The sequence below is a fragment of the Lissotriton helveticus genome, chromosome 12 (assembly GCF_964261635.1).
Source record: "Lissotriton helveticus chromosome 12, aLisHel1.1, whole genome shotgun sequence".
Taxonomy (NCBI): domain Eukaryota; kingdom Metazoa; phylum Chordata; class Amphibia; order Caudata; family Salamandridae; genus Lissotriton; species Lissotriton helveticus.
In genome coordinates, this window is record NC_136073.1 from 617,524,050 (window position 1) to 617,543,656 (window position 19,607).

General features: G+C 46.6%; 1 protein-coding gene across 1 annotated transcript in view; it reads right to left on the bottom strand.

The window, feature by feature from the left end:
* Window positions 1–19,607, bottom strand: part of LOC144797634 (SLAM family member 5-like) — a 560,316-nt gene that overhangs the window by 41,227 nt on the left and 499,482 nt on the right. Inside the window, exon 4 of the mRNA XM_078668328.1 lies at window positions 13,333–13,474. Coding sequence (XP_078524454.1) covers window positions 13,347–13,474 — 128 coding nt within the window. The 3' untranslated portion in view covers window positions 13,333–13,346. The remainder of the gene's footprint in view (window positions 1–13,332; window positions 13,475–19,607) is intronic.

The window sequence follows — 19,607 nt, forward strand, 5'->3', positions numbered from 1 at the left end:
GCTTGATTGCTGGCCTCAGAGGATAGTATGACACCCTCTTGTGTAGCTGATATTGGTCCCCTGCGTATAGATGTTTCTCTATCTGTGACTAAACTTTCTTCCGAAGAGCGATTTGATGGTGGTGTTTTTTTGGGGATGAATTGACGCCGGGCATAGATGTCAGCCCATGTATATACTTCGTTAAGTTTATAGTCTAGAGTGTCACGTTTATATTTACGCAATTTGCCCTCCTGTAGTTCTTTTTCGTATTTATCCAATTTGATGTTGATGTTATCCAGACTGATTTTCCAAGAATCTGTTTCCATTCTGGCCTCTAATTCTGACTTTAGTGTGTAGATCTCTTCTTCTAATTTGCGTATTGTTTTGGCTAATTCCTCGATTATAAGTAGGATCAGATCCAGGGAACATTTGTTCAATATGCTAAACCATTTATCCATGAATTTTGAGTTTAGGTTAAAACGGAATAACATTGGTTTTATTGATAAGCGTAGTCCTCTTGCTATCCGTTTAGCTCGGTGATATTGAATAAGTGTAGAAGCATGCATCCTTTGGTTCAGTTGGCGCCTTGTTAAGTACTCCAATTGTTTTAGTTGCTGACTAATAGATCCCCCATGAACATCCATGTTTTTCACTTCTTTTATGAGAGAATAAATTTGATCCGCCTGATCATTTGTATAGGCCAATGTGCTGGCCCTATTGTCCGTCATGCCAGTAATCGTGTCAAATTGCATCTTTATTCAGTCAGTGGGTGCCTCCTCGCTGAAATGACTGGTTGAAAACTAATGGTAATTGGGGTTGTGAGGAGCACTCCGAATCTAAACAAGTCCTTTAAGTTCCTCCAATGGTGCTATGATTAATCAGGAGAGTCACTCCTGAATACTTGATAAATGGTTATGGTGGGTTTTAGCTCACCTAATCATGCACTGTTCACTTGGTGCTCCGCACCTTAACAAATAAAATGTTTAACAACACTCTTTTTGGTTCATTTTTACACTTGGTTGTGCATTTATTTTACTATTCCTCTATGTTGTTTGTTGGCTTATGTTATTTTCAATATTCATAACAATTTCCATAAACATTTATAGATACATTTGCATCAAAAGTTGTATACATGACATTATTTTACAAGCATTTGTAAATAGGCCGAATGCATTTCGGCACCCGAAGTGGTGCCTTCATCAGGGGAAATTCTGAAAGAAATGAAAAAGTATTCAGTGTAAGAGTGGAATGTAGTTTATATGGTTGATCATGAGGGTGTGGAAATATATTAGATAAATGGCGTACCTGTTGTCAACTGAAATTCAATTGTTGGTATACTTGGGTGATGGCCTGTATGTCTGAAGCGCTATGTGAATGAAAAAAATGATAATAATAAGGACTAAGAATATCATGTTTTTTAGAACCTCTGTGCCTATGATGGTAATAACGACATACCTGCTTGTCTTGCTCTTGGTAAGCTGTAACAACAGGCATATGTCTAATAAGTATTCTGATCGTAAGTTAGAAACAACATAACCGTGTTTCAATAAGATGGGACACCCTACCTTATCTTCGTTACTGAGATTCTTTATCTACAAAATCAAAAGAATGTCACGCCGTTACTACCTCGTTAATTGTAAACGTTCCCAGTGTCACGCACTGTCATTCCCTGACAATAAATACCTGTCATGTAGAAAAATTCGACCCTCATTGAAAATAGCCGCCGCTCGGTAAATGTTTGCTCGTGTTCGTCCCGGAGGTAAACTCCATTTGAGCTCAGTCATTACGTTGCGTATGCGCGGTGTGGAAACTGAAAACGGGCTCACTCTGTGCAGATCGCTCAATGTGGTGGTTACTATACGCGCCATCTTGGGGTTGTGATTATGTTAATCAAACCGGCTCTATTTCTCGACAAAGTCCTGGTAGGAAGGGTGATAAACAACCTATTATCTGCAGTAAATTGATATTTCATGATATCTTAGCAGGCACGCTATCTTAGTGTCAATATCAAAATTATTTGGCTGTGATGATATGTGGGTCTCTACTTTGTATGGACTTAAAATATAGGCGCACGTGTGTGCTCATTTCTCATAACGGTTGGAGCGGAGGGGTAATTATGTTGGTTAGTTGATGGATGTTAGTGTACAGTGTCGCATGTTCACAGTGGTTTCAAGAAACATATTCACAGTGGTTTCAAACTAACATAAAAAAAATATCATTCCTGATTCATCACAATGAATAAAGTAAATGCATGCTTGTGTAAGGAAAGGCATTGTCACAGAAGTCTCTGTGGAAATCAGGTTAAATTCTTCATTTTACAACAACAGGTAAGTGGAATTGATTCCTACAAAAGGCCAATTCACACTGGAATTGTCTTCTGCTCTCAGCAAACAGGAATACATAATGTTATGCCGGGCTCTACTTTTGCAACAGTCCATCGACAGGTGGTTGGCTGTGTATATAAATTGGATGACATATGAATGGATACGGATGGATGCTTGAGCATGAATAGATGCTTTAGTGTGGATGAATGCATAACTGTGTTTAGGAGGGCACATAATGCATGGTGCGCTTGGGCAGATAAATGAAAGAATGGCCGGAGAGGTGGAAAATTGAATGCATTGATTTCGGTAGATGGATGGATCCATTGGGGTGTTGCTTGTTAACCAAATGGATGAAAGGATGTAGAAGGGGGTATTTGGGCATAGATAGATGAGTATTGATGGATGGATAAATGCATATGTGGTGTGGGTGGATAGACTGATGCATACTTAAAGCAGATTTATGGGTTAGTGAATCCACTGGTCTGATTTGCTAAATGCATGAATTGATGGATAGGGGTAAGTGGAACTCTCAGAATTTGACTATGTGGAATTCCACAGAGTTACATAAAAACTCTGCGAGATTTCAAGGAGTTCCACCAATGGGTGGAAATTTGTAGGTTCCACTGCTCGCACTGTAACTTAGCGCCATTTGTGCGAGCAGTGCAGAAAAAATCAGCACGAGCGGCACCATGCACTGTGCAGGAGCATGCAGCCATTCAAGTTGATTTTGCTGCCTCTCAAGTAGATTTAGTTCAGTGGCAACAAATCTACTCAAGAACAATCCTTCTGACCGAGACTGCTCGCATTAGAAAACCGCGCTGGGGATGCCAAAATCTCCCTACTTTTTCAGTAGGTATGCACTTTTGCACAGGCAAAATGCCTTCACTGACAGGGAAGACAGCCATTTGCTGAAGAAATCTGGCCTAGCCTCATGCTGTATGCTTGGTAGCCTGAAGCAAAATGCAAAGGGCTGAACAAAAACATCGAATCTGGGAGAATTCTGAATGGTAGTAAGCAAGTGAGAAGGCACACCACAGTCAAGTAAGGGCAGATGAAGAAAGGGGCTGATTTTGACTTCTATTCTGAGACCAGATGAGCTGTACACTTATGGAAGATTAATAATATTTACATTTTTATATCTACCATTATACACTTTCAAGCACTTGCACTTTACAGTTCATACAATTTATGAAACACTCTTCAATTACTCCGAAAACATCATGTAAAGTGTTGATTGGCTATCAGTGAATGCTGTTAAGTTTACAGGACCCAAAAAATGTGAATAACAAAAACACTTTACAATTAATCAATGCCAACTTCAAATGAGTGGTAAAATATCAGTGTCAATTATCCCCCACTTTAAAGTACGGTTAGCCATGCCGATAAGTATCCGTAATTTAAATATAGACATAGTCCGTGGAACACAGTCTTTTTATGTTGTTATTACTGTATAGTGCATGTTTTCATAACCGTAGCGAAAGGAAATCTAAAATAAAATGCCTCGCACCGGAAATACAGACAATGCGGGAAAGGTAATTGTAATGATAACAAGTGTTGTCTTGTTTATAATTTAACCAGCGTTGAAAATATGTATTTTCTGACAATCCCTGTTTTTATATTTATAAAAATGCCGAACATAACAAACCATTTTTACAACAGAAGCAATTCCGAAATTGCCCTGTTAATGTGCATGTAGGATTAAGGAATCGCAATATTTATTGTATACCCGCATTTGAAATAAACTCAAGGGGGCAGATTTACAAGCCCCTTGCTCTACTTTTGCGTCACTTTAACATGGGAAAAAGACGTAAAAGTGGCGCAAGGGGCTTGTATATCTGCTCCAAGGACTTTTGTCATCTTGAATGAGAGGGCGAATGTGATATTGCGTGTCACACGGATCAGGCCAGTAAGTAAAAGCGCTGCTATTTTATCAATTGCTTTTGAAACGGTTGACTTCAAATAATTCTACTAAGTGATAAATTGGGAGGAAGGTCAGTGGCAGCAGTGCTTAAATGGGCCTGCCCGGTTCTCACCAGTACTGAGTATTTGCACTTCCCAGTTTTCTCCCTCAGAGGACCAGAACTTCTCCTTGGCCAAGGAGAGTGCCGGTTATCCTAGTGGCTGCAGGACCCAGGATCTGAAGTATGGGTATGTGAGCGCAAACGCTGCTGAAAATTATCCTTTCAGATGGAGCGTATCTATGTGCTGCTCGGACAGGCAAAAGCCAGTGTACAGGTCTGGGGCAGGGGCTAATTGAGGGTCGCCATGGAGGGGGAGTGGTGGGCAGGTGACTGTTGTCAGTGCGTATGATGGTTTGGCTGGCCGTCTCAGGCTGGCCAAACATATTACCTTCGTTATGGGAACTTTTGACAGAATTAATTCAAGTCACAACACCTTCATTCCAAGAAGACTCCCCTCTTCGTACCTATTCCTTCGAAGGATCACGCATGAATTTGGCTAAATAACACTCAAGCCAAACTCAATAAAAATGGACGGTGAATGTTTAGTGATTCATTTAAAATGTTTACAGGGGTACAAACTGTCTCCCCCCACTTTCTTGCAGTGGGGTGCTTAATTAAGACATTCCCTTTTTTGAAGACGTGTGGAGGAAGAATAAAAGCACAGAATGCGGCCCCCGGGGGAAGTGAAGGTCGCAGACCAGTCTTCCCCCGTGGTGTTCGCGCAATAGCGGAAGGACAAGGCGGGGGCGGGACTAGAGGGGTTAAAGGGAGTGGGAGGACATATTAGGTGTCAGGAGAGGAAGATCCGGCCTCTTCCTGCCACCTGACCACCACCGGGGGGAATTAGAAAAGTTTGTTAGGAAAGTTTGTAGACGGTTGGAGGGTGGTTGGGGCAGGTTGCCGATTTGTCAAACGGCGGGGGGGTTTATGGATCAACAGTGTATCAGGGAGGGCTAGGGAGACTTTCTCCGGGGTTGTGGTGCCCGATGGAGACATCCGACGCGGCAGCTGGCTTTGCCGCGATGTGTGCGCGTGACCGAGCGGGCCGGGCGGAGCAGTTGTGGCCGGGCATGTGCAGCAGGCGCAGGCCGGGATGGCCTGCATGCATGGTAGACCGAAGGTACAGGTGCTGCTGCGGTGGTGGCTTGTGAGGAAGAGCCACCACCGGGAACGACGGCTGTGGCAAGTGGGGGGGGCATTCAGTTCTGGTGACCGGGGGAGAGGGGGCGGGTAGCAGAGCCTCGCCGCGTGCCTGCCCGCTGCTGCGTTACAGGGTGGTGTAAATGCCGTCATCACCCGCGAGTGGGGGGGGTGGGCGGGAGCCAGAGTGCGCAGCTGTTGGAGGCTCAGAATCGACCGGAGGCGCGGGAGTAAGGGCAGGGGCTACCGGGCATCTACATACCTGGCTACGGCAGCAGGCAGTGAGGAGGGCGCCGGTGGCAATTATGAGGGGGAACAATATTGCCCCTGCCGTTATTGGTAGGGAGCTGGCCGGCCTTTCAGGGTTGATGGGGAGGGAGGGGGGGCTGCTAGCGCTGCAGTGCATTGGGGGTCCGGAAGCTTGTTTCCTTCCCAGTATAAGAATTGGCTTGGTAGTTTGGTTTGCCCTGTTCCCATCATGCACTGGGACAGGAACAGACTAATTTGCATTTAGCCAGGTTCTGAGCTGGGATGGTGCAGTGAGCTAAAAAACGGTGATGGATTAAAACCATGATCTCTTGACTTGGTAAGAGTATTCTGCATCATTCAGAAGCTCTGTCCATCACCACCCCCCCTTTTCCAAAATCGGTTTTATCCACACTATGTGTGGGAGGGTATACTCAGACGTGAGTCCCTTGCTCATTGCACCATCAGGATTCAAGCAAGCCGGGCCGAAGAAGGCTGTGATGCCAGAAACCGGTCCCCGGAAACTTGTTTCCTTCCCAGTATAAGAATTGGCTTGGTAGTTTGGTTTGCCCTGTTCCCATCATGCACTGGGACAGGAACAGACTAATTTGCATATAGCCAGGTTCTGAGCTGGGATGGTGCAGTGAGCTAAAAAACGGTGATGGATTAAAACCATGATCTCTTGACTTGGTAAGAGTATTCTGGATCATTCAGAAGCTCTGTCCATCACCACCCCCCCTTTTCCAAAATCGGTTTTATCCACACTATGTGTGGGAGGGTATACTCAGACGTGAGTCCCTTGCTCATTGCACCATCAGGATTCAAGCAAGCCGGGCCGAAGAAGGCTGTGATGCCAGAAACTGGTCCCCGGAAGCTTGTTTCCTTCCCAGTATAAGAATTGGCTTGGTAGTTTGGTTTGCCCTGTTCCCATCATGCACTGGGACAGGAACAGACTAATTTGCATATAGCCAGGTTCTGAGCTGGGATGGTGCAGTGAGCTAAAAAACGGTGATGGATTAAAACCATGATCTCTTGACTTGGTAAGAGTATTCTGGATCATTCAGAAGCTCTGTCCATCACCACCCCCCCTTTTCCAAAATCGGTTTTATCCACACTATGTGTGGGAGGGTATACTCAGACGTGAGTCCCTTGCTCATTGCACCATCAGGATTCAAGCAAGCCGGGCCGAAGAAGGCTGTGATGCCAGAAACTGGTCCCCGGAAGCTTGTTTCCTTCCCAGTATAAGAATTGGCTTGGTAGTTTGGTTTGCCCTGTTCCCATCATGCACTGGGACAGGAACAGACTAATTTGCATATAGCCAGGTTCTGAGCTGGGATGGTGCAGTGAGGTAAAAAACGGTGATGGATTAAAACCATGATCTCTTGACTTGGTAAGAGTATTCTGCATCATTCAGAAGCTCTGTCCATCACCACCCCCCCTTTTCCAAAATCGGTTTTATCCACACTATGTGTGGGAGGGTATACTCAGACGTGAGTCCCTTGCTCATTGCACCATCAGGATTCAAGCAAGCCGGGCCGAAGAAGGCTGTGATGCCAGAAACCGGTCCCCGGAAGCTTGTTTCCTTCCCAGTATAAGAATTGGCTTGGTAGTTTGGTTTGCCCTGTTCCCATCATGCACTGGGACAGGAACAGACTAATTTGCATATAGCCAGGTTCTGAGCTGGGATGGTGCAGTGAGCTAAAAAACGGTGATGGATTAAAACCATGATCTCTTGACTTGGTAAGAGTATTCTGCATCATTCAGAAGCTCTGTCCATCACCACCCCCCCTTTTCCAAAATTGGGGGATCCAATATTCCTTGCAGGGCACCCCGGGTAAGACCCAAACAGACTTTTTTTTTTGGGGCCTCCCTCCCGGCGAACTCGCACCCCAGACAGGGGGGGGAGACCCCGGGGGCCCTGGGGCATCGGGGGGTGCCAGCGGGGAGGGCGAGACTGGGCCCTGGTTAGGGGTTACGGCCTGGGAGGGAGGTGGGGGGGCGGGTGCAGGGATGCTGTCGGGGCGTGCATGTGACACTTTTAGGGGTACCCGGGGCAGGGGCAAGGGACTGCCAGCACGGCACGCGGCCCAGTGGTGCTGGGGTTCGCCTGGTTGGAGCGACCTGGCGGGGGGGAACCAGGGCCGATGTTTGAGCCCGGCAGTAAGGGGTGATGCCAGCGGGTCGCACAACGGCCTCAGAGCGCTGGCTAGAAGCAGTAGGGGGGTCCGCGGTGGCCTGCCCTCTGTCGGGGGATCGCACAGCGAACAATACAACATTCTGAATTTGACAATGTCACGAATATCATTTGTGAGAGATGGCATGGATGTTGAGGGAAAGAGTGGGGGTCGGTGGGGGTGGATGTGAGGGACAAAGTAGGAGCTATGGGAAGGTGTGCGACGGGGTTGAAGTGTGGAATGGAAGTTGAGGTGAAAAGGGCTCAGGCTGAGTGGGTTTGCTACAGGGAGGGGGGGGGTACATGGTAACCGGACTGTTTCATTGTTGTTGCAGGAGTCAAGTGCGGCCACAGACTGACCTGAGGGCATGGAGACTTAGGCAGCAGGAGCTCCGAGCAAACGGAGGAGGTCCTGGACTAACCCTCAGGTACAGGATTATGGCTGAGGCCTGGGGACGCAGAAATCAATACTTGGGGACTTTGGCTGGTCAGCTGAGGTGTGCTATGGGTGTGAGGGATGTTGCGGATATACAAGTGCTGCTGCGGCAGGCGACGGGAGACATGACGGGAACCCAACGTTGGGTGGCATGGGTCTGAGAGGACAATACGGCAACCAAGGGACAGACGAGTGTCAACAAGGGGTCACTGATCACAAGAGCACATGGGGCTGGAAGTGCCGGTCAGCACACAAGCGGTCATTGGTGGCAAAGCATTGGGGATGCAAATGATGGTAGGGCTCAGGGGCCAGGCACTTGCCCCGGCGGTAGCTGGGGGGCGCAGTGAAGGACGAGAGGACTGAGGGGTTGTTTCCGCTGGGTTACGACAGGTGGGGAGTCAGGTCAAGGTGGGCCCAAGCGTGACGATGCCAGGGGGGGCGTCAACGCAAGATGCAGACATTACCCGCAGCCAGGGCATGCTGGCGATTTTGGCAGCATTACGTGGGCTCAATTCTGTAGCGGAGACGGGGGCAGAGCGGATTGGGAGGGCAGGTTTCAATGGGACGAAATATACCTGACAGGTCCCTCTGGGGACAGGGGGACCGGATACCCAATGACGTTACCCAGGCAGTTGCGGGGGTGATTCGGGGGCCAGGGGGTCCTTCCTGGTTAACTGGAGGCCATGGGTCCATGGTGCTCGATGTCTCCTGAGAGGAAGCCAGGCTTCCAGCGACGATGTAAGAGGTGGCATGCTTCACATCACGGCCTACCGAATGCGCGGGGTGGGCTTGTCGGATAGGCTGGCCACACTCTGTGGGGGTTGGTTGCGAAGTGCTATATAACAGAGGGTACAAGGGTTAGTATCGGGGACTTGTTGCATTGTATTTTCTCTGAGGGTGGGGGGTCACTCGAGACAAGTGCGGGATGTAAGGCACGGTCCACGACAGCTAATACAGGGTTGAACAGTGCGACGCAAGGGGTACGTGGGATGAAAGTACTAGGTGGACAGGCGGCTGACGCGCAGGCATGGACGGGGCATTTTTTGTGGTACAGTAGGGGGTGGGGTTTTTAGGCGGGGGAACAAGCGGATACTGAAGGCCTGAGGCATGAGTGCAGGGGTGCAGGTGGAGGCTCGGGGGGCAATTGTTTGGACAAGTGCGAATGGTATGACAAAGGCGTGTAATGTGGGGTTTGTGCGGGGATGGCCAAGGAGGTAGGGAACAGGAAGACGGAACACTGTGGTAGTCATAGAGACACTGACAATATGATATAGTCCAAGGGTTTTTAGTTGAACTGGGTGTATGTTAATGCATGCCCTGGAGGCAGGAGGTTATGGTCCAGGTGGAGCTGCAGACAAAGGGGGCTGTGGTGAGGGACAGGTTATGTAGCGCTGGGTGTTTGGGGGTGACAAAATGGGGCACATGAATTTCGAGCAGAGCAGCGTTGGTGCGGTACAGCACAGATGTGAAAGAGGTGTGCCCGGCAGTAGAGGTGGGGTGTAGAGGCTCTGTTGGTGGTGGTTTTTTGGTGAATGGGGGAGTGTGCGTGTCAAAATAGCAAGGGGAAGCAAAGAGAGGGCATGAGGCAGTGGTGATTGGGGGGCATGAGAGTGAAGGCCATGGATGGAGGACGATGTTTTCCGAAGGGGGAAGGTCATTTCTACAGGTCATTATTGGCCTGGTACGAAGTCCGGGTGTTTGTGGTAGGGCTGTCCTACGGAGACGTATGGTTCTTGTGTATTGGGGGCTGTAACAGCTGTGGTGTCAGGGGGGCCCGGGGGAAGAGGGCTGCAGACTGGGGACGAAAGGAGTACAGTAAGGTGTTTCTGTGGCGACATAGGTACTGGGCTAGGGGCTTTTTGGATGGGTTTAGAATGAATGCCGTACGAGGGCTGAGGGAAAAGGATGTATTTCTTGCTGGACTAACTTTTCTTTTTCTACCATAGGACCTGGGAGTAGAGCAGGAGCCAGGGCAGTCGCCTGGATGGGGTGGCCATTCTCCCGGGCATTTGGACAGCACAGGAGGCGAACTAGCAAGTGTACAGACGTCACCGGGCGGGGACCACAGTCATTGGGCTGTGAGATGATGGGGGAAACAGTCGAATGTAATTGGGGGGGTGTTGTTGCCAGTACGGCTGACATTGTGTCACAAGAAATAAGAAGTTGCCCCGATCTGAGGATACATGCGGGGGAAAAAAGTTTTCTGGGATATGTCAGGACTGGTGTTATCCTATGATGCCTGGACTCGGATATGGTTCAAGGGAACGGAGGGTGGGGCAACCTGGTCATGTGCATGAATTGTGCATTGCAGAAGACCGGATTGGGGGTTTATTGAATTGGATGGCCAGGTCATGGCACACTGGTGATGAGACTGTTTTCAAGGTGAAATGGGGGGGGGGGTCTTGTTCAAAAGGGGGCACCTGTCACAGACAAGGATTGGTCGGGAACTGTTCCTCATTGACATTGGGACACAGGTGCAGGTGGCGGATGGTCGTCCACAGGGGACGGGGGGGCACCTCTCATGGATGAAGATTGGCCCGAGCATGTTCCGTGTTTACAGGGACGCAGGTCCAGGTGGTGATTGGTTGTTCACTGCATTGGGGGTACCTTTTTACTGACAAGGAGTGGTCCAAAATGTTATTGTTTACAAGGGACACATGTACAAGGGGTGAATGGTCATTCTCCACGAGGGGGGCTCCTTGTGTGAACAATGGATTGGCCCGAAAAGATTGATTGTTTGCTGGGGACACAGGTTCGGGTGGCGTATGGGCGTCCACTGCGATGGGGGCACCTTTTTACGGACAGGGATTGGCCCGCAGATGTTAATTGCTTCCACGGGACACAGGTACAGGTGGTGGATGGTCAATTGCCGTGAGGGGGGCAATTTTCTTGGTCAAGGATGGGCCCAAAAAATGTAGCCTGCTTACATGGGACCCAGGTCCAGGTGGGAGTGGTTGTTCACTGCGAGGGGGGGCACCTTTTTTGCGGACAGGGATTGGCCCGAAAAGGTTACTTGTTCCACGGGGTGCAGGTCCAGGTGGTGGATGGTCGTTCACCGCGAAAGGGGGCACCCCTTTTTTGGTCAAATAATTGGCCCAGACATGTTGCTTGTTTATACGGGACACAGGTCCAGGTGGTGGATGGTCGTTCACCGCGTTGGGGGCACCATTTATGGCAAGGAGTGGCGCCATTAAATTTTACTTGTTTACACGGGACGCAGGTCCAGGTGGGTGATGGACAATCACCGCGTTTTGAGCATCTTTCATGGTTGGGGTTTGGCCTGGGAAAGTTAGTGGCTTGCAAGGGACGCTCGTTGAGGTGGATGGTCATTCACCGGTGTGCTGTGGAGTGGGGAAGTGTTTAGGCGCACAGAACTGAAGGGTACCAGGTCCCACTTAGGATGGGCACCTTTCTTGATCAACGTTGGTCCAAATAATTGTAATTTTTTTACAGGACACGGGGGGGGGTGGATTGGTCGTCCACTGGGGGGCTCAGGGTCGGCTGACAGGAGGCGAAAGTTGCCCAGGAAAGTGGGGGGGGGCAGGTAACCGCCCTACGGCGATTTCCTGGTTGGCGGTACTTTGGAGGGGTGGTGAGTCACATATGGGTGGATCCATCCTTTGGGGGAGAACGGTACACAGGTGGCTGATAGTGGGGCGAGGGAGGCAATGAGCAATGAAGGCAAAGTAAACAGAGGATGCTTGGATGGCAAGTGAAGGTGAGAATCGGGAAAGGAAGGAGGTTACAGAGTGAATGGGGAAGAGCCAAACAGGTGAGATGGTTTTGAGAAGGCCGAATGGAGAATGTGTGGGTATGGGATGGGAAAGTATATTTCCTGCATTCATGTAGTGTTAATAAGTCTAAATGATTGCAACCTTGTCCTAATAAAATGGCCTTTTTATGCTTCAAGTAACAGCTTGGACTGTAATTATTGTGCGATGCGGCTCCCGGGGGAAGTGAAGGTCGCAGACCAGTCTTCTCCAGGGGTATTCGCGCCATAGCGGAAGGACAAAGTGGGGGTGGGACTAGAGGGGTTAAAGGAGGGGGCAGGAATGGTAGGGCATATAAGGTGTCAGGAGAGGAAAATCTGGTCTCTTCCTGACACCTGAGCACCGCCGGGGGGAGTTAGAAAAGTTTGGCCATCCACCCACCCTACAGGTCTTAAGCAAAGGACTAAAGGTGGTTTTTTGGGTCTGAGAGTGCCAGTTTTGGGCACTGGGCAGGCTGCGAAGCAGAGACGTTACGGTACTTTGGATGGGTGGTGAGTCACATACGGGCGGATCCACCCCTCGGGGGGGAGAACGGTGTGCAGGTGACTGATAGATAGGGGTGGGAGGCAATGAGCAATGAAGGCAAAGTCAACAGAGGATGCTTGGAGGTAAAGTGAAGGTGAAAATGGGGAAAGGAAGGAGGTTACAGAGTGAATGAGGAAGAGTCAAACAGGTGAGATGGTTTTGAGAAGGCCGAATGGAGAATGTGTGGGTATGGGATGGGAAAGTATATTTCTAGAGTTTATGTACTGTTAATAAGTCTAAATGATTGCAACTTTGTCCTAAAAAAATGGCCTTTAACGCTTCAAGTAACAGCGTGGAGTGTAGTTATTGCCCGATAAAAGAGGCCGCACACATTACAGCAGGTGGTCAGAAAAGGATTGTGCTCTTGCAAACATCAATTGATTTCGCAAGCCATTTACAAAATAAAGTGCTCTTGTTTACGAATCTGCCCCAACTTAGAGTGCGAAGCAAAATCTGTCATAGTGATACATATTATATTAGCAGAGAGAAAACTTTCGCTTTGCATTGAATCATTTCAAAAATCTAATGATAGTGCCTTTTAAGTCTACTTCTTTCAAAAATCCACTCCAGTTATTCATAATCTAGAAATGACTATTTCAAACTTGCAGTGTTTTGTCTTATCTAAAGTCTACTACGAATTGTGAAAAAAGTAGATCTGAAGTTAACAGAAAGCCACATCATTAGCAAACACATATAGAATTGTAGTGCAGCACTCCAAAGTAGCAATTACATTAAATTAGCAAATAGCCACCTGCAGTTGTATAATGTAAATTTTTACCTTGCTAGTCTTTCCTAGCACCGTATAGTGATAACAATACCGGCAGCGACAGCAACGAGGATAATAGCAGCACGAACATATGGAAAAACACTTGTACTTGAATCAAGATCACCGAGAGAATTGCAATTTGAGTGATTGTAGCCTGTAGGAGAAGAAATAAGCATGAATAAAACACACAAAAAAGATTTTTAATTCCACATATTATAGTTGGTTCTCTATGCACTTGTTATGAAATTGTAATTTTCATATCAGCAAAACTGTGTCCTACAAAGACCTCTTCATGGTCAATAATCCTCAGAATTCTACTGTGGGCAAACAGACATTGTGACTTTTAGCCTCTTGTATCTGCATACATCGATGAGTTGAAGGGGAAGCAGTTACAGTTAAAATTGGAGTCTAGGTCTAGAGGCTCCAAAGGAGAAGTAGGATGTTTTAATTTGTCGGCAAGTTCTCACTAGATGTTTTCTCACTTGGTGTGTTTTTAACTTAAAATTCACACGTTCTTGCTAACAGTTTCTCACTTAAAATGTTCTCACTTCTGTTTAAAATGTTCAACCTAGATGGTGCCTTGATAGATGACTCTATGCTCACTTTCAGATTAAGTAAGAACTCCATATTACTGGCAGTGGGAGGTAAAGGTGAAAGTAGTAATATGATGTACTGTAATGTAATAAAAACTCTGTATTCGAATATACATCATAATCATAAAAGATAAAAACATAAAAAACACATAAATACATTAAAAACATGAAAATATATAGGCCACCATATGGTGCTCAAGATCACACATTCTATAAACAGTGGGTACAATTTAGAGGAAAACAGACCAACCTATCAAATCATTGTAAATTAGCCGCTCATAATTTTATTCCAATATAGAGCTCCTTTTGAATAGGAAGTAACCACCAGCATCACCGCAAAATCAGGTAATAGCTGTAAATGTGAAAAGGCAGCCCGAAATTGGAAAAAAACCTGGATTTTAAAAGTGGTGTTAAATACTTTTTACGCAAAAAATCATAACATTTACAGAATAAAACCCGATGTATCAGGGTTTGAGAGGAGCAACTGTCACAGGGACAAACTAGAAGTGCATGGGGATCAAACTGACCGGGGGATACAGATCAATGTACGGATAGAACCCAGATGGAATTTTGTAGGCAATGATCTGTCCCAAATATGTCTAACAGCTAGGAGCAAAAAGGATCTGTTAGTGTATTTCTCCAGCGCCCTGGCTTCTTTCTCATCCTTCAGTTGGTTTAAGAATCATTACCTAAGTCTAGGGAGCGAGCAACGGTTTTAATGTAATTTAACCACGGTATCTTGTGGCGATACATACACCGAGACAATCCTCAATCCCACTCTTGTTAAAATTCCGTTTCTCGCCACACCATATTGAAATCCAAAGTAACAATGGGGCCAATTTAACTTTGTCCTCCACATAATCCAAACCCAGTTCTTTATGAATAAAAAAGGATGCACATAAGAAGCGGTGAGGCAAGGGTCCCATGCTGTGGGACGCCTATTGCATTTTTGTGGTGCACCGGCACACAAAGATGACGTTGCGGCCTCCGGGCCTCCGGTCAAGGCAAAGGGTGCAGGAAGGTGTGGTCTCTCTCCCTCCGAACCAGAAACAAGAAGCAGTGAGTCAAGCGTTTAATTAGTAATATGATTATATGTGGAAGGTAGGGGAGGTTTTAGAGGAGTTCAATATCAAGGAATGGGGAGCAATACAGGGCCTTAAGATATTTGGAAATGTTAGATTGGAGTTATGGTGACAAGTGTGGAATTGAGAAGATGCACATGTAGATGAAAGGTAGAGGTTAAAGAGGCTATGATGTCACAACGAGGAGAGTGTATAGAGAAAGAATAATAGATGAACTACGATAAATCCAGAGGCAATACAGCTGATATCGGAGTGGGAGAGGACCACCAAGAAATAGTGGTAACAGTGATCCAAAGAGAGAACCAGATAACAGCATTCCCAGAAATGACAAGTGCTGGAAGAGCGTGGAGCATAGTAGAGAGTTAAAAAGTGTTGAAGGTGCGGAAAAAAATGATGGAGCAGACTTATTGTGGTGGACGGATGTGAGGACGTTTGAGAAGAGTGAGTGATCCCTTTTCCATGTAGTGAAATTGTTGGAAACTAGGTTGTAGTGGATAAAAAAGAGGTGAATTAAATTGTTCACGTCTTGAACACCAGCATTTAAAGGCGTTTGGAGAAAAATACAATTTGAAATTCTGTATGGTTGCTGGATGGGGATAATGACTAGCAATTATTTTTTTAGTATTGGCAGAAAAACTACAGGTTTCAAGCTTTCAATGTAGATATATACTAGGAAACTGATTTGGAAGAGTGAGATCAGCAAGGAAATAATATTTTGGTAAAGCACTAAGGGCTGTTTGAAATGATTGTTTGGTTGTATGGTCACTATGTCTGCAGATTGCAAGTTGTAGGTGTTTGCCAATACAAAAAAATGGACTTTGTGAATATATATTGAATGCATTTTGGTGAGCACATAACTGTTCAGGGAGCCACTGAAAGCTCCCCACAACTCCCTTTGCATTATGTCAGTGTTTTCTAATATAGCATGTAAGAAAATGCCTCTTTTTAGCATGATCACCCCATTTGTTTGGACTGATGCTTCTGGTTGTTTGACTCTGGGCACGGGAACTTCCCTAACCAGGCCCCAGTGCAAATGCTCGTAGCCTTAAAACATGTTAAAATTGACCATACTCCTAATTTGTACCTTTAATTTTCTGATAAACCCCTGATATATAGTACAACATGTACCCCAGGTCAATAATTCAAATGGCACTAGTGGACTGCAGCACATATTGTGCCATCACTAAAGGGAGAATGCTAAACATGACTGCAGGCCTGTGGTCAGTAACCTGGCTGTACAAGTTTAAACTAGGGTGGTGCGCAACTTATTTCATTCCATGTACCACATTCATGCAGGTCTACTCAGGAATTCAGCGAGATTATGCAAATTACATAGGTATAGTATTTCTGCCTTTAGTTCTATTACTTAGCGCAGAAATGCCTCTTTCGATGTGTGATGCATTTTATGCTAAAAAAAAAGCACTAATTGTAACAGAAGACAAATAATGAGTGCGTAATGTACTCTTGGGGTGGATTTTTCTCCAACTTACTTCCAGCATCTAGTACTATTTTCTTAAGGCAAAATGACCCCTCATGTCCAAAATTGATGAGAGGATGCATTTTGCGCTAAGAAATAGCGCTAAATGCGATAGGCAACAAATAACGAGCGCAAGCAGTCACTTGTGCTTGCTAAATGTACTCTTAGGAATGGATTTCCCCCCAAAATACTCCCGGCATTTAGTGCTATTTTCTTAGCACAAAATGCATCCTTGTGTCCAAAAAGGACGCAGAGGTGCATTTTGCACTAAGGAACAGTGTTACATGCCACAGAACACAAATAGCGAGCAGGCACTTGCTAAATGTGATCTTGCTATAGTATTTTCCCCAAATATTTACTCTTAATTACCAGGAGTAATCCTGTAATAAAAAGTAATACGCATTAAAAAGTAATGTGGAATTACTAAAATTACTCCTATTACTCTGGTGTAATCAAAAATCCTCCCAGGCGTAGGCTAAACTGCAAACCTGACCTGTCAAAATAACCCCTTTTAGCAGGCATAAATCCTCCTTTTAAATATGAATAAGTCATCCAAAAGTAGACCTTAATGCTAAATAAGGCAGGGTGCATGGTGTTTAAAAGTAGCACATGTAAATGTTTAATGTAACACGTCCTTACAATGACAAGTCACCAAAAGCTGTTTTCACTGTAGCTGGATGAGTTGGTCCATTAGAAGGCATAGAGATATAAAATGAAAATTAAAAATGCATCTTTGCCTGGGAACCAGATAAAAAAGTCAATTCTTTGACTTTTTAAAATATTTTATAGGAGTCCAGTGTATTGGTAAAACTGGATTTGTAATAAGTATTTGACAACAGGTACTTTTACATGGTCACCTTTAAGTTGCATAAAGCCTCTAGAAACCCACTTGCCTGAGCTAACAACTGTCACCCAGGGACTAAATAGCTCCTTGATGAGGTGTGAACAGGATCCCAGAGTGGCAACAAATGCCTTTGGTGTTCAGAAAGGTTGACCTTCCCTTGAGAAAATGGCCTGGGAGCTGTGCACAGCCCCTTGTATAACTTCAAAGGATGCTTAAAATGTTACTGCCATATGTAGCTCACATCTGAGTCTACCTCTCTTTTGTTCTCCTAGCCAGTCAGGCCCCAATCCCAGTGGGTGGGAAGCTGGCCCCAGAACTCGTTTTGAGGCACCACAGAGGAGGGTTTGCTCATTTGTCTGACCACATGTCTTGGGTGGACACAGGAGCTCTGCACAAGGGAAGAAAGGTTCTGCCAAGTTGGATTTAACAGAGAGGGGCATTGGATTTAACTGAGAGAGGCATTCTGAGATTGTTTTGCAGTAGGACACACATAGCAACTGCTGCAATAATAGATGAAGTTACCCCTGAGAACATTTTCCCTATTGGTTAGGGAGAGGCCAGGAGTCACCCCAAACCACAGGCTAGTGCCAGGCATAAATGTGGCACCTCGTGTACCTTTTTAGGAAAACCACTGGATGTGTGCAAGACAGAAGGACTGCATTTGCTATTGAGACCTTTGAGGAGAGCCCAAAAAGCAGTTCCCGCTCACAGTTGTACCCAAGACATGAAATGCAATGCAAGGGTCACTTGAGTGACATCCTGCTCTGCTACAGACAAAAAAGCAGCAAGAACCCAACTGTCCTGAAAGAGTCCAGGTGACGAGTTTGAACTGAGCTTGCCCTCAATCCTTCTGCCGGCATACCTGGGAGTGAATCATGATAACCTTTGCTGTTCCTGAGGCTCTGAAAACCTTGGCTGTTGTCAGAGTGAGAGTGTACTCCTCCTGCCTGTAGTAAAGTAGGATATGCTTCTTATGGTTACCCCCACTTGTTGTTTGATGTTGCACTGTTTTGACTAGTCTGACTGGGATCCTGCTAATCAGGACTCCAGTCTATCTGCTTTCTCCTTTAAATTGTTATGCATGTACTTTGGTACACTTCTGATTGGATGCTGGGGTACCCCTATATGTCCCTAGTATATGGTACCCATGTACCCAGGGCATAGGTTCCCTAGAGGCCTCCCGTGGGCTGAAGCATGTATTATGCCACCTATGAGAGTCCATGCAAAATGGAACTACAAGTCTGCTACTGCAACCTGTGTAAGCTGGTGCTTGCACCACTTACTTTAGATATAGGTTCACTATATCTATATGTCACTACACTTAAAACGTTTAAGTTACCCCTATAGCAGGACTTATCATTCCTGAAGGCAGGGTGCTGGGTTTTACATGAGAGGGTGCCCCTGCATGAGCAGAGCCTCTCTGCAGCCTTCGGAGACCATTCTCCCGGATTGTCTGTGACTCAGTCGGACATATAGGTGGAGGTGCATTATAACCTTGCGGTAAATGCTATCTCGAGAACGGCTGCATAGAAACATATCGTGTTTGGTATAAAACACCTTCGAATCATACCTCCACACTGGTAACCGGTGTGGGAGGTATGATTACACCCCTCTGAAGCGAGCTTCATGGGGTCACTGGTCTATCCGGGGCCAGACTTCTCGACCCAGTCAGCACAAATTGGATGCTGCCGACCAGAGACATATTTCTGCCCTGCTGCTGCTGAGCCAAGCTCGAGCAGAGGAAGGCAGCACAATAGGCAGCCTGTCACAGGGAGGTGTGACCACCTCCCAGACAGGATTTAGTGTTTTAGGGCTGGGTGGGTGCACTCTGAGAGTGCCTGAAAGTCTGCACCTGGGGCACATTTGGTGTCCCTGTGCATAGTCCAGCTCAAACCAGTTCTGGGAGCCGTTGGCTCCTGCTCTGGCATGAAACTGGACAAAGGACAGGGGAGTATCCTCCCCCTTGTCCTGACCCTCCCCTAGGAGGGTCCCCTGAATCTGTCCAACCCTCTCCTGTGGGTACAAAAGAGCTTACCTGACTGTAGCTCTTTAGATTTGACTTGGACAAGATTCTACAAGAAGAAACCACTGACCTTCAACCATCTGGACATGCTGGCCTTTGCTGGACTTCGACTGGGACCGAATTCATCTCCCTTTCTGTCCAAAGCTCCATCTGTGTGCTTGCTCCATACAGACTCGATGCAGGACCTGTGGTGCTCTAAGGACAACTGAAGAATCTCCCTTGGGGTGAAGGAGTCACTCCCCTGCATTGGCAGGCACCTCAATGCAAC